This window comes from Leishmania major, chromosome 6, assembly GCF_000002725.2.
Source record: "Leishmania major strain Friedlin complete genome, chromosome 6".
Taxonomy (NCBI): Eukaryota; Euglenozoa; class Kinetoplastea; order Trypanosomatida; family Trypanosomatidae; genus Leishmania; species Leishmania major.
In genome coordinates, this window is record NC_007247.2 from 26,068 (window position 1) to 38,166 (window position 12,099).

The 12,099-nt window shown below is 59.8% G+C and overlaps 3 protein-coding genes across 3 annotated transcripts; all 3 read right to left on the reverse strand.

Annotated features, from left to right (window-relative positions):
• Positions 1 to 1,015: 1,015 nt before the first annotated feature.
• LMJF_06_0060 (conserved hypothetical protein) lies at positions 1,016 to 1,981 on the reverse strand (the record flags this gene model as incomplete). Its single annotated transcript, XM_001680723.1, has 1 exon — positions 1,016 to 1,981. One exon carries the CDS (start codon positions 1,979 to 1,981, stop codon positions 1,016 to 1,018), a length of 966 nt encoding a protein of 321 aa, XP_001680775.1.
• A 1,735-nt stretch (positions 1,982 to 3,716) lies between these two features.
• Positions 3,717 to 5,093, reverse strand: LMJF_06_0070 (conserved hypothetical protein; the record flags this gene model as incomplete). Its single annotated transcript, XM_001680724.1, has 1 exon — positions 3,717 to 5,093. One exon carries the CDS (start codon positions 5,091 to 5,093, stop codon positions 3,717 to 3,719), a length of 1,377 nt encoding a protein of 458 aa, XP_001680776.1.
• A 3,719-nt stretch (positions 5,094 to 8,812) lies between these two features.
• Positions 8,813 to 10,786, reverse strand: ABCG1 (putative ATP-binding cassette protein subfamily G,member 1; the record flags this gene model as incomplete). Its single annotated transcript, XM_001680725.1, has 1 exon — positions 8,813 to 10,786. One exon carries the CDS (start codon positions 10,784 to 10,786, stop codon positions 8,813 to 8,815), a length of 1,974 nt encoding a protein of 657 aa, XP_001680777.1.
• Positions 10,787 to 12,099: the final 1,313 nt, after the last annotated feature.

Genomic DNA, 12,099 nt, shown 5'->3' on the forward strand with positions numbered 1-12,099 from the left:
GCAGCACCTGCGAATGCCACTGCACGGCTGCTGTTGTTTGCCCGCTCGCTTCCGTCTGTCAAGGACGAGGGAGAAGACGCGAGAGAGTTGGTGAACGGACTGGCAGATACGCACGCTACGTGCGCCAACTACTACGGCGTCATACAGAAACGAGGGAACAGGCGGAACGCTGCACATGATGAGCGCCGCGGGAAAGAAATACAACAGAGAAGGCAGAGGAAAGCAGGGCAAGACAGGAACAGACTGGCAGCCATCCTCCCGCGAACTCCGCCTACCCACGCATCAGTAGGCAACCGGCATAACTCAGTAGACCATCACGAAGGACTCTACTGAAGTCGCAGAAGACAGTGAGGCAGAGAGAGAAGAGGAGAGAAGAGAGAAGCGAGGAAAGGAGGAGCAGCGAGGAGGAGTAGGAGGGGTTGCGGACGAAGAGTGCGAGGTTGGGCATGGGAGAGCGTCTGCAGTCACAGAACCAAAATCGAAAAAGGACAACAGAAAGCGTGCGGCGGGTGCCTTGAGCATAGGATGTACACAAAGTGGCACGCAGACATGGCGAGAGAGAGAGAGAGAGCGAGTGCGCGCGGTGTACGCACGCGGTGAGCTGCGGGGTTTCTTCGCGGCAGCATCGCGTAGTGAGAAGCCCCGCAGTGAGCCTCGTACCCGTCCACTCACGCGTCGCCAGCACCGACACCCATGACTGCACATTCACACCAACCCCGCCGAAACCTGTCGTTTGAAATGGCCAAATATCACCACAAGAGACGCGAAGTTGACCGAGCTCGGCAGCGGCCAGAGCCATCGCCTAGCCTCCGTCTTGACACTACGGTCTGCGGGGCCGCAGTGTGTAGAGAACGGTGGAGCGTGGGAACATGACGCTTCCCTGCTCGATAAGGCCGAGCAGGTCGAGGGTGCTGGTAGGCATCCAGAGTTGGCGACGTGACGGCGTGCGTCTTGTCCTCGATCTCTGCAGGGGAGGGTACCACCTCTATCGTCTTGAGCGCCGCCGGCGGAGTGCTCATGTTTGTGCGAGAGCGGCGCAATGCGACGGCGACAGATGCGTCTCCGCGTTCACGTGTTCGGCTGTTGGCGGGGGCAACGAGTACGATGTCGTGGGCTGGGGTGGTTGACAAGGGAGCAGCTGTGAGAGTGGCCGTTTGTACGACACGTGAAGTGGCGAGCACACCGGCTCCTGCTGCTGCTGCTGAAATACCTGCGGTGCGGGATGCAACTTCGGTAGCTGCGCGCTGCGGCTCCATATTTTTCGGGTCTCCTCCGGCGTCCCGCTGTCAAGTGATAAAGAAGCCGATGCGGCGACACGCACCAAGCGAAGCCGGTTTACGGCATAGCGATGCACATCCTCCTCAATGGAGTTGATCTGGGCTCTTGCGTAGCGCTGGTTTGCGTGATCAAGATGACTGACCGCGGTGGTCGCCAGTGATCGCCACTGCGTGCACTCGTACGCGCTGACCTCGCCTTCCCTACGGAGCGTTTCGAGGTGGTGGACTAGTTGTTGGTTGCGCTTGCCCGTCGCCTCTAGAAGGTGCGCGGTGGCGACACTCTTCGCTTCGGCGCTGCTCACCTTGGCCTTCCACACATCCTTCTCGCTCTGCGTGTGCAGTTGCTGGGCGCACAGCTGCGCTGAAATGGCGCTCACCTCCGCGCGCAGCTCGTCGACGAGGTCGCTGAGCTTCTTGTTCTCGTCCTCCAGCGTCCTCACGCGGCGTCGCAGTTGCATCTCAGATACGTAGGAAAGTGTGCCTTTGCACCCATCCTCCTTCTGCGCGGCCTCTAGCGGTTTCACGCCGGCCCGCCGCAGTTGGGCCCCGAGCTCCTCTACGCACTCCTTGAGGGTGCTGACGAGCTCCTTCTGGCGAAGGATGATGAGTTGCTGCTCATTGATGGTCTGCAGCGTGAGGGCATCAGGGCCGCCAACGAGTGGTGCCTCGGCACCAGCACTCCCGCTACTGCCCAGAGTGTTCATGACACCAGGCCCTTCAAAGGGGAGCCGCGTGGTGCGTGTGCGTGTGAGTGAGGGCGAGCAGAGGATCTGAGCAAGCGAATACAATCCCGTGCCCGCACATCTGTGACCTTTGCGCCAACAGAAGAGAGGAGCGGAGCGCACAACCACACAGGCGCACCGAGAGAGTAGGATCTATAAACACCCAAAACAAAGAAGAGGAAGAGAGGGAGGGACGGCACGCACAGCCACAGCAGCAGCACTGTGGGGGGAGGGGGTCAGTAAAGCCCTCAGTAGCGTTCTAAGAAGGCGAGAGCGTCTAGGACGAGCGCGAGGATTGGTAGAGCAAGCAATGTACACACATGGAGATCGGCACAGAACGCGCGCTGGCAGACCGTGCGTGATGGAGAGATCAGCCGCTGAAGAGCGATGAGCGGGAACGCGTGTGGCGCGTTGTGTTTTGGCTGCCTAGTTGGTGTTTTTCTCGTTTTCCGTCTTGGATGTCTAGAGACGAGGCGCCCGCGTGCGAGTGCAGGTGGTGGGGGCGTACGGTCGTGCGCAGTCGTGAATCGATCGATGGTGTGCACGACGGCAGAAACAGAGGCAGAGCCGGAGAGAGAGAGAGAGGTGGAGGAGAGACTCAGTCACGGACACATACACAGAGACAGTGATCAGAAAGCACGCACTCGCTCGGTACATTAACGAAACTAAAGTACGCGGGACTTCTGCGGATGTACTCGACGTTTCTGTATGCCTGTACGCATGAGAGTACGAGAGAGGCGTAGGCTAGAAGGTGATGATAAACTACGACACCGACTCGGACCGAGGGCGCCGATGTACGACTAGCACAGGAAGAGGGGAGAGACATGTCGGTACGACAGGCCACAACAAAATGGCCAGCGATAATGGCGGTGGTATGGGGCGGAAGAAAGAAGGAGAGTAAGTGTGCCGCAGCCACCACAGAGGAAGAAGAGAGCAAGAGAAACAAGCGGATGGAAAGGGGTGAGAGAGATGAAAGGGAGAGAGAGGGGGCGATCTCTGAAAGGTGCACACATACAGAAGAAAGGCTTAACGCGCATTAGTAGCAGAGATTGCGTTTGCGTGTGTCTGTGTCTGTGTCTGTGTGTGTGTGTCTGTGTCTGTGTGTCTGTGTGTGTGTCTGTGTCTGCGTCTCTCTGATCGCGCATGCGTGAGAGTCCGTCGGCGAACGATGTGCGAGCCGTATCAGCTGGTGATGGGCCCGCTGCACCCCCTTCAGATTCGAAGGCAGCCACGCACACATGCATCCATGACGACGATCGACGTGATGCACGCAAACCAGAGGGAGAGAAATCGAGAGGTCAAAGTCCATGCGGGGTGGCGCAGCGGAGAGGGAGGCACAAAATTAAAGCGGGGGGCACATCGCGTATACGCATTGACCCGGTCCGCCAAGAAAATGAAGACAGAGGAGGGCGTGCGGCACAACAGCGGAGAGTTCGGCGAGAGCGCAGAGGCAACTCCGAGAATCTTGGCCGGAGAGTAGCAAGCCAAGCAGCAAAGCGCGCACACGCGCGCGCTGACGCGGACCGACACAAAACACTGCGCCACACCCACACACTCGCGAGATGCTGGCCGTGGTACACAACGAAAGCAAGCGAGCGAATAACGCGAACAATGTGAGCTTGCACGCGTGGAGTCACAGCGCTAACGTGAAGAAAACAAAAATCGGCAGCCGGCTCAACAACACACACGCCGCTCTCCGCCGTATCCCGGTGCGCGCTCAGGCCAGGGCCGCGGAACCCGACATGCACTCGAGTGTCTCGCGCACCACTATGACGCGCAGATCCTCAACATCGAGGAAGCCGTCATCGTCCTTGCGCATACTCGAGGCGCTCCTTGAGAACTTCACCCTGCGAGAGACCGTTGCGCCGTGTTGGGCATCCAGGTACTGGTTGCACGTCGTCTCCACTGACGGGAATTCATCACCGCTCTGGTAGTGGAGGCCAATGGTAAAGCTCATCGCTGTGGTGCGATCCACAACACAGAACGTGGCCGTCCTGCGCATCGGCGGTGGGTGCTGCTGCTGCTGCTGTTGCGGCGACCACGGCAATGGCAGTTGCGGCGTGGCACTGTCAACCGTCGCGGTCAATGCTCTGCAGCTCGCGCTGACGTCGATTGGGCTGCCAAAGTCTGCCATGAGCCCTAGAACCAGCTTCATAAAGTGCAGCGGCTCGCGGATGCGGCGGTACAGCGTATGCTCCAGTCGTGGAATATGATCCAGGAAGCCGGCACCCTGCTGCGCCATAGATAGTCGCGGAAGGCCGTACAAATCGACACAGCTGTGCAAAAATGAGATGAGGGAGTCGGCAGCACGCCCCTCCGTTGTGGCACCCGCTTCTCCGCCAGCAGCAGCAGCGTCGCGAAGGCGCAGCACTACCGACTCTGCAATGAGAGTAATCCTGCCAGTGCGCTGAGCCGTGCGGAAGCGCGTGTGCACGTCGGCCTCGACGCTGGTCAGCTGGTACGATGGCTTCCACTTGACATGGGACATCGTGCAATACAGCACTGCAACGTTGTTCAGCGATTGAAACACCTTCGCTGCCCGCCCCGTCACGAACAACGGTACGGTGAAGCTGATGAGATGGTGGCCGCTGCCGTCCAATGCAGGCGCGACAAGACCACGCACCGTGCGCTGCCCATCTGCCGAGCTGATCAGCTTCAGCACCGAGTCGTATTCGAAAGAAAGTGCTGGGGAGGCGCTGCGCAGGTGGTCAATGAAGCGTGCGGCGTAGTGCGCCGCATAACAGGTCTCCATCCAGTGCTTTAAGCGCGCCTGGTACGCTACCAGAGCCTCGCCAGGCACCCGTGATGGCTGCGGCTGCGCTGTGAGGAAGGTGTAGTCGACGACCTCACTCGTATCGTTCATGGCACTCGCCTTCGCGCCGTAAAGCACAAAGTCGAGCTGAACATCTTCGTTCTCCGTCCATGTGCCCCCATCATGTGGTCTTTGCTGCTGCCACCGGTCTTTCTGAGAGATTCGTGCTGCATCAGCGGTGGCGGAGGCCAGCAGCAGGCTGTGGGTATCTACGGCAAACCACGACACATGGCACACGGACACTCCGGCGACAACGAGCACGTCGTCGTGCATGAGGGTCATGCTGATAGTGGTGGAGCGCCGTCTCCCTTCCGAGTCGCCCCAATGGATGTATTGGTGTCGTGTGACGACCGTGGGCCTTTGCGTGGAGGGGGGAGGGGGAGAGCGAGCCAACCGCCGAGCAGGCACGGGCACGCACACTACACGCGCATGTCGGGAGGGGGCGAAGAGGAGCGCGGTGCACCGTCCGTTTGCACGCGTATACACGCACAATCCTGCGAACAGAAAGACGCTCGGTGAAGCGATGCAAGGTATGAGTGGGGGGACCACACAGGAGCAGCGAGCACTCAACTGGGCTGTCAGGTTCGCTCTTGTCTGTGCGATGCCGTGTGGCAGGGTGGTCCAGAAGAAAGTGGGGGAGAGGGGGTGGGGGCATCGATGAAGGAGGCGCGTGAGGGAGGGAGGGACATGGATGGCGCCGTGGAAAACCGCAGAAAAGAGAAAGGGAAGAGGTGCAACGACCTTCCCACGAGAAGGGCACTTCAACACATTGGACAGCAAGCGCGAGCTACCAAGACCGTTGGCGCAGAAAGAGACAAGCCCACACGTAGTCCGTGACGCCCGCTTCCATGCATCTTCAGTATCGAGGGCCACGTCAAGGTGCTCCGACATTGCCGACAGAAGCGGCTACCTTCTCGCACGCGCTTGCGCCGTGGCTGTTGACTTCGTCATGCATGTTCTGTGGCGCGCATGGCGGAATGCATGCATCTCGGTACGGAACCGGCCCACGAGAACAACCACAAGTAGGGCACACTGAAAGAAAGAGTGTGGGCTGGGCAAGCTGGCGCGTCACCGGGTATATGTGATGGCGGAGCGTCGCCAGAGGTCGAAAGAAGGAGATGCGCAGGAGTAACACGAGTTGAGTGGTCTTTGCCGGAGAGCGGCTGCAGCTGCGGGTGTCGAAGTGAGCTCGCCCACCCTTTCCCACGGTGACACCCCGTCCAGACAGAGACGCGCAGCCATCTCCCACTCACGGCGGTAACCTGGACACAAGAGGAAGTCGTAGCGCGAAGAGGTGGGAGCGCGCCAACACCTGTCGCACTGAAATAAAACGAAGCAGCGGTTGCAACGAAAACACAGCACATGAAAAGGAAGCAGAGAGAGGGAGAGAGAGCAAGCGAGAGGGAGCAGCCGCTTGGCGTCACCTCTCATCTCTCTCCTCCTCCCCATACCACAGCACGTCCCTCGCTTCAGGGGACTCGCATGCACGAGCATCCCCACAAAGGCGCTCACAACCGCCAACCACTCCACGGCGCACAACCGTAGTTGTGATGAGCACACGCCTCACCTGCATAACATCCCTCGCCGTGCGCACTTCTGCTAAGACCCTCATCCAGTCCGTCCCCCACCGCCACCACCACCCACGACCCCGAAATGCAATCACTCCCGATTTCTTTTTCTCCTCTCTAATCCGTCGCTTCTCCGGGCTTTCGATCTCGTTGTTTGTCCGCGTCGGCGTGCGCGTCTCCTCGTGAGACACGTCGGCTGTCCTCGGCTTCGAGGCGCTGACGGAGCGAGAGATGAGGGGGAGGAGGCGTGAGGGAGACGGAAACACACATACATATACACATACGTGTATGTATGTGCATATGTATGCACACGTATACACGTAGAGATGTGCAGATATTTTATTCAAGCGAGAAGACGAGGGAGACAGCGCCGGCGCGGGTTCGACCAACCTCATACGCCTGTGCAGGACGAGAGAGTGGGGAATCCAACGAACGAAAAAAAAAAAAATGAAAGCGCTGCGCTCATGGATGTATGCCCAGACGCACACGCACAGACACGTGCGAACGCGGAGAGCCGCCTCACTATCGTCGAGAAGACGAAGGAGTGGTTGATGGGAAGCTCCGGCCCCACTCCACAAGCCGACGTGCTTCACATCGGGGCATGCCGCTGGAGGGAGAGAGACAAATTTGAAGCGAGAGCTTCCTGGTCACTGCGTGAGGATTGCCGCACGCAGGAGCGGCGAATAGGGGAGTGGGGAAGAGGGGAGGCACAACAGTCGTCGCCGTACTCAAGATGACCGGGGCGCCGTGCCGCACGCGACTGTGCATGCAGATGAACGCATCGGTGCCCGTCCGTGCGCACCTCTCTTGTTGTACGCCGGTAGACGCACGCTCCATCGCCCCGTCCAGCTCACCCCCTTCGCCTCTCGGCGCCCTCCACCTCGGCCACTTCCTTTCCTCACATCGTCAGAAAGCCAAAGCAGGCGAGCACAGAAAAGGGCGTGGGGGCCACGCGCTGAAGCAGCGGAGATGATGGAGCAGATCGCACACAGGCGCACACGCGCGTAGGAAAGCAGTTCGCATGATGAGCGGTGCACGCTGGACAAGCGCGCGCAGTGATGCCCGTAGCCCCCACACAGCGGGCAGCCGCAAAAGATCAGCGCAACAGGGGAGCGCCTGTGTGTCTGCGTGGAGTCGAGCGAGAACGAAGACGAGGGGCACGAAGGCCAACAGAACGTAAAGAAAGATGGGCGAGAGGAAAGTGGCACACAGCACTGCAGGCAACCAACACACACCGCAAGCGGGGGCACAGCCGTGCTGCACGCGACACAACAAATATGTGACTACGAGGGGGGGGGGAAGAGAGAGAGGGAAGGCGGGTGGATGTGCGCTGGGGACGGTACAAGTGGTATGCGGTCACCCTGGCAAAACAAGCAGGAGGAGCACAGAGAGCGTCCGGCACAACACCCGCACGCAGACGCGACCCACCAACAGAGAGAGCAGAGGCGTGCCAAGGAAGCAGAAGGCAATGGAAGAGAGAGAGAAATCAATTCCTGCTAGCCCACGACGGGGCACCGGGAGAAGAGAGGTGGGCAAAGCTCTCCATGCAAGCACAAACGACACCAGCATCACGGCCATACGCCGAAAAACAAATATGTATAAATAAATATATATATATATGTAGCACAGGAAGTGCAAGAAAGAGGGAGGGGGCTAGAGTGGCAGGGGCAGCCAAACATCACGGGCACCCACATACCAACGCACACAAACCGATGCACGTGAGTGCATCCCCACCCCGCCTGCCCACGAAAAGAGAAAAAAAATGAGAACCGCGGTGAGTGTGCGACGCGGTCATGCGAGAGCGTTCCCCTTCTCGATCTCTCGTCGTGACAGCGACAGCGAGAGAGCGAGAGAGCTATAAAAGTTCAGCAGGAAAGAGAGAAGCAGACACCGGCAGCGGCCGTCGGAGAATAAGAGCAGATCTCATACACACAGCGTGATGTGCACCGAGAGGCGGGCTCCAGCGCACCTTGCCTCATCCCGTGTTCACGCGCATCACCTGTTGAAACAAGAGGGCGGCAACGCATCCGCTGCCGACTCACGACCTGACAGTGAGAGGAGTGGTCGAGAGGGGTGCGGCACCGCGAAAAAAAAGCAGAAAGCACTAAAGGTGTCCGCAGCGCCCTCGACAGAGCACGGCACAACTCGGCAAGAGCGATCAGAGCGCGCATATATATTCATAGGCTGCCGTGCGCGGACAGGGGGTCTCCCGACCTGAGATTGGCCTGCCCCACATTCACCGTCACTGCACATCGATGAATCAATACCAGCTATACACCGCTCCACCTTCTGTCCTTAACCACCACTAGGCCCACCGGAAGGCGAAGCGGTGTCCTCATTCTCCCTCTGCCAGCTTTCACCACGGCCAGACGCCACAAAGCCGCATGCTGCATTACCCAAAACACCCGTTACGCCGCACAGCAGCTTACAACACTAAGTCTTCTCGCGAGCGGCCACCATCAGCACGATCACGCTGATACTGCGGAGCAGGAAGAACATAATCGCAAGCGACACCCACATGTACACACTCGCCGACTGCGGATCCCCGTCAAACCCAAGCAGACGCATCACCGTGCGTCCGTCACGCGCCTGGTTGATGCAGTACCCGTCGCCCCAGCGGTAGTAGTCGCACGCAATGTGGGGCACATTGTGCAGCTCATTGCGCAGCACGAGGATGTATGCGTGGCGCATGAAGGACGGCTTCTCCAACCAGTACCAGTACGGGCGCAGACGGTCCGTGCTGGCGAGCAGACCACCACCTAGATACAACACCATTAAGGAGACCGACGCCAGGGCAGAGCTCACCACAACCGACGGGCACGAGGCGGAGATCGCGAAGCCGAGACCAGTTGCCACCTGCGACAGCAGCGCAATCACACCAAAGTAGTAGAAGAAGGAGCCAGGATGACGATGCAGCCCCACCATCCAGTAGAGGATGCAGCTCTCCACCAGCACTGCAAGAATCTGCACGGGAAACTCGGCGAAACTACGACCAAGGAAGAACATCAGCGGCGAGTAGGCACCAGCTTGCTGCTCACGCATGAACACGGCACGCACGTTGTTGAACGTATTGATCATGATGAACGTCGAGCTCATCGCGCGGTTCATCACGGTCATGAACAGCACGCCCTGGCGATCCTGGATCCCTTCTACGTTGGCCCGCACATTCAAGAAGATCAGGCCTACAACGATGGCGAAGAAGATCGCCTGCGCCATGTACGAGAACAGATACAGGTAGTCGCGCGAGATCTCCGTCATCGTGCGCCGCGTCAGCTCGTACAACTGCACAGCCGGCGAGCTGCCGAACTTCGCAATGTATGCATCCAGGAACCGCGCAGCAGACGACTCACCGCGGCTCTTCGCGAGGCGCACAGCGGCAGTGTGCGGCGTGCGAGGTCCGTTCTTCAGGTACTTGCGCCAACGCTTGATCAGGACCTTGCTCGTCACGCTGTCCTGCAGCAACACCATGTAGTAGTCCGTCGGCGTGTACTTGCTCGGGCACGAGAACCCGATGGACTCGAAGTAGTCCAGCGACGCAGCCATCGTCCCGTGGTACGCAATGCGGCCCTGCGTCATCAGCATCACGTCGTCGAAGTACGACAGCACCTCCGCAGTCGGCTGATGGATCGTGTAGATCACAGTGCGGCCCGTCCGCGACAGCTGGCGCAGCAGGTGCACCACCTTCGCAGACGTCACGGAGTCCAGCCCAGACGTCGGCTCATCAAGCAGCAGGATCTTCAGGTCGCAGATCAGCTCGATCCCGATGCTGCACCGCTTGCGCTCCCCACCAGACAGCCCAGACTCCAGGCCGGGAATGCCGACCTTCGTGTCGCGGCAGTGCTGCAACCGCAGGACGTTCAGCATCTCCTGCACACGCTCCTCCGTCTCCGCACGGCTCGTCCCGCGCCGCGTGCGCAGCGAGAACCACAGCGCGTCGTACGGCGTCGACAGCGGCGAGATGATGTCGTCCTGCGCCACAAACCCCATCGCCTTGCGAAAGTGCCGCTCGAACTCACAGTCGCCCAGCTGGCGCCTCCCGCTCAGCCTCAGCTCACCGCCAGACGCTAGTCGGTCGCAGATCGCGTTCAGGAACGTTGTCTTGCCGGCACCGGACGACCCGAGGATCGCGAGGCATCGCCCGGGCAGTGCCGTCCCCGTCAGCCCGCACAGGATACGCTTCTTGCCAACGCTGTAGCTCAGCCGGTGCCACGACAGCGGCAGCGAGTAGCTGCTCGGCACACCAATGGCACGCCGCGTGCTGGAGTCGGATTCCGCGATGGAGCCGTGCAGCTGGGAGTCTACCTTGCCATAGGAGAGGGTTTGGTGACCGTGGTTGCTGGTACCCTCTTGGTCCTCCGCATCGATGGAGATCCCGTTGCATATTGGTTCGTTGCGTAAGCGGGGCATCTGGGTGGAAGGGAGGGAGAGCGCAGTAGGGCAGAGCAGGCCGCCAGTAGGATCTTTGAGGAGACGCGCTGTCCGCACCACTGTAGGGACGTCGGTGACATGCGCGGTAACGGACAGAGAGGAGAGGTGACGAGAGGAGGCAAAAGAGAGACAGTGGCCCCAGCGCAACGGGGCGAGGCGGGGAGAGTGAGGGATGCGGGTGGGTGCCGAAAAGGGAGAGAGCGGCGCTGCGCGTGACGAAGTAGTAGCGCCAATACTCGGATAAACGAGCACTCTCCAGGACGGTTGCAGGGGCATCATCCCCCCTCTCCCTCTTGTCTGCCCCCACACTCAAGCCGACTTGCACGATAAAGTTTGATCAGAACGCCTACGGTGTTGAAGTGAGTGGGTGCGGAGAGTGCGCGCAGTCGGCAGAGATGCAAGACAGCGGCAAGCCGGTTGTTCCAGAGAAGGCTGAGGGGGCGACGCACTATCGTCATACCATCCCAGCGGGACGCGCTCCGTTGTTTTCTCTTTTTCGTTTCTAACATTCAATGAGTAAGACGTATGCTGGTGCAGTGGCGCGGCTTGTTGGGGGACGGTTGCCTCCGCACGCCCCACCCGCCCCACAGGCGCAGACGCAGGGGTTTATGTCGATGCAGCATGCACGCGTGCCGGTAACAGCGATGCGCGAAACGAGAAAGAAAGAGGGGTCGCAGAGACTGGGAGGGCATGCTGCTGGATGGGCACGGTGGATGGAAGAAATAGCGCGCAGTGGTGGTGGATAAGAGCGGGTTCGATGGAGCGACAAAGATGGGGCGGGGGAGGGGAAACGGAAGGAGCGCACGCTCGCGCAGACGCGTGCGCAAGTGGAGGCGAACAATGACAAGTACAAAAAGAGCATCCGCACACGCGAGCGTGAGAAATCGAGACGAGGGAGATGAAAGATGAGAGAGAGGCGCAGGTGAGCGCGCAAAGACGCTGATGAATGCTGGAAGGTGAAGACGCACGCGCACAGAGAGAAGAAAACCAAACAAAAAAACGGCAGTTAAACAAATTGAACCACGTTATGAGAATGGAGAATGGAGAGAGCGGACGAGAGCATCGGCAGCGTGCGTGCCCCCTCCCCCCTCCCCCTTCGTGTCCCTCATCACAATCCCGACGATCACCGCGGCCGCCGCCTCCCCCATTCCGCATCTGCAGACGCACAGAGAGAGAGAGAGAGAAACGAGTGCGGGGGAGAGGGGCTGCATGCAGATTAAGATGAGCAGCCGAACAACTCCGCGACGGGAGGCATTGAGAGGAGCGCGGAAGGAGAGAGAGTGGGAGGATGG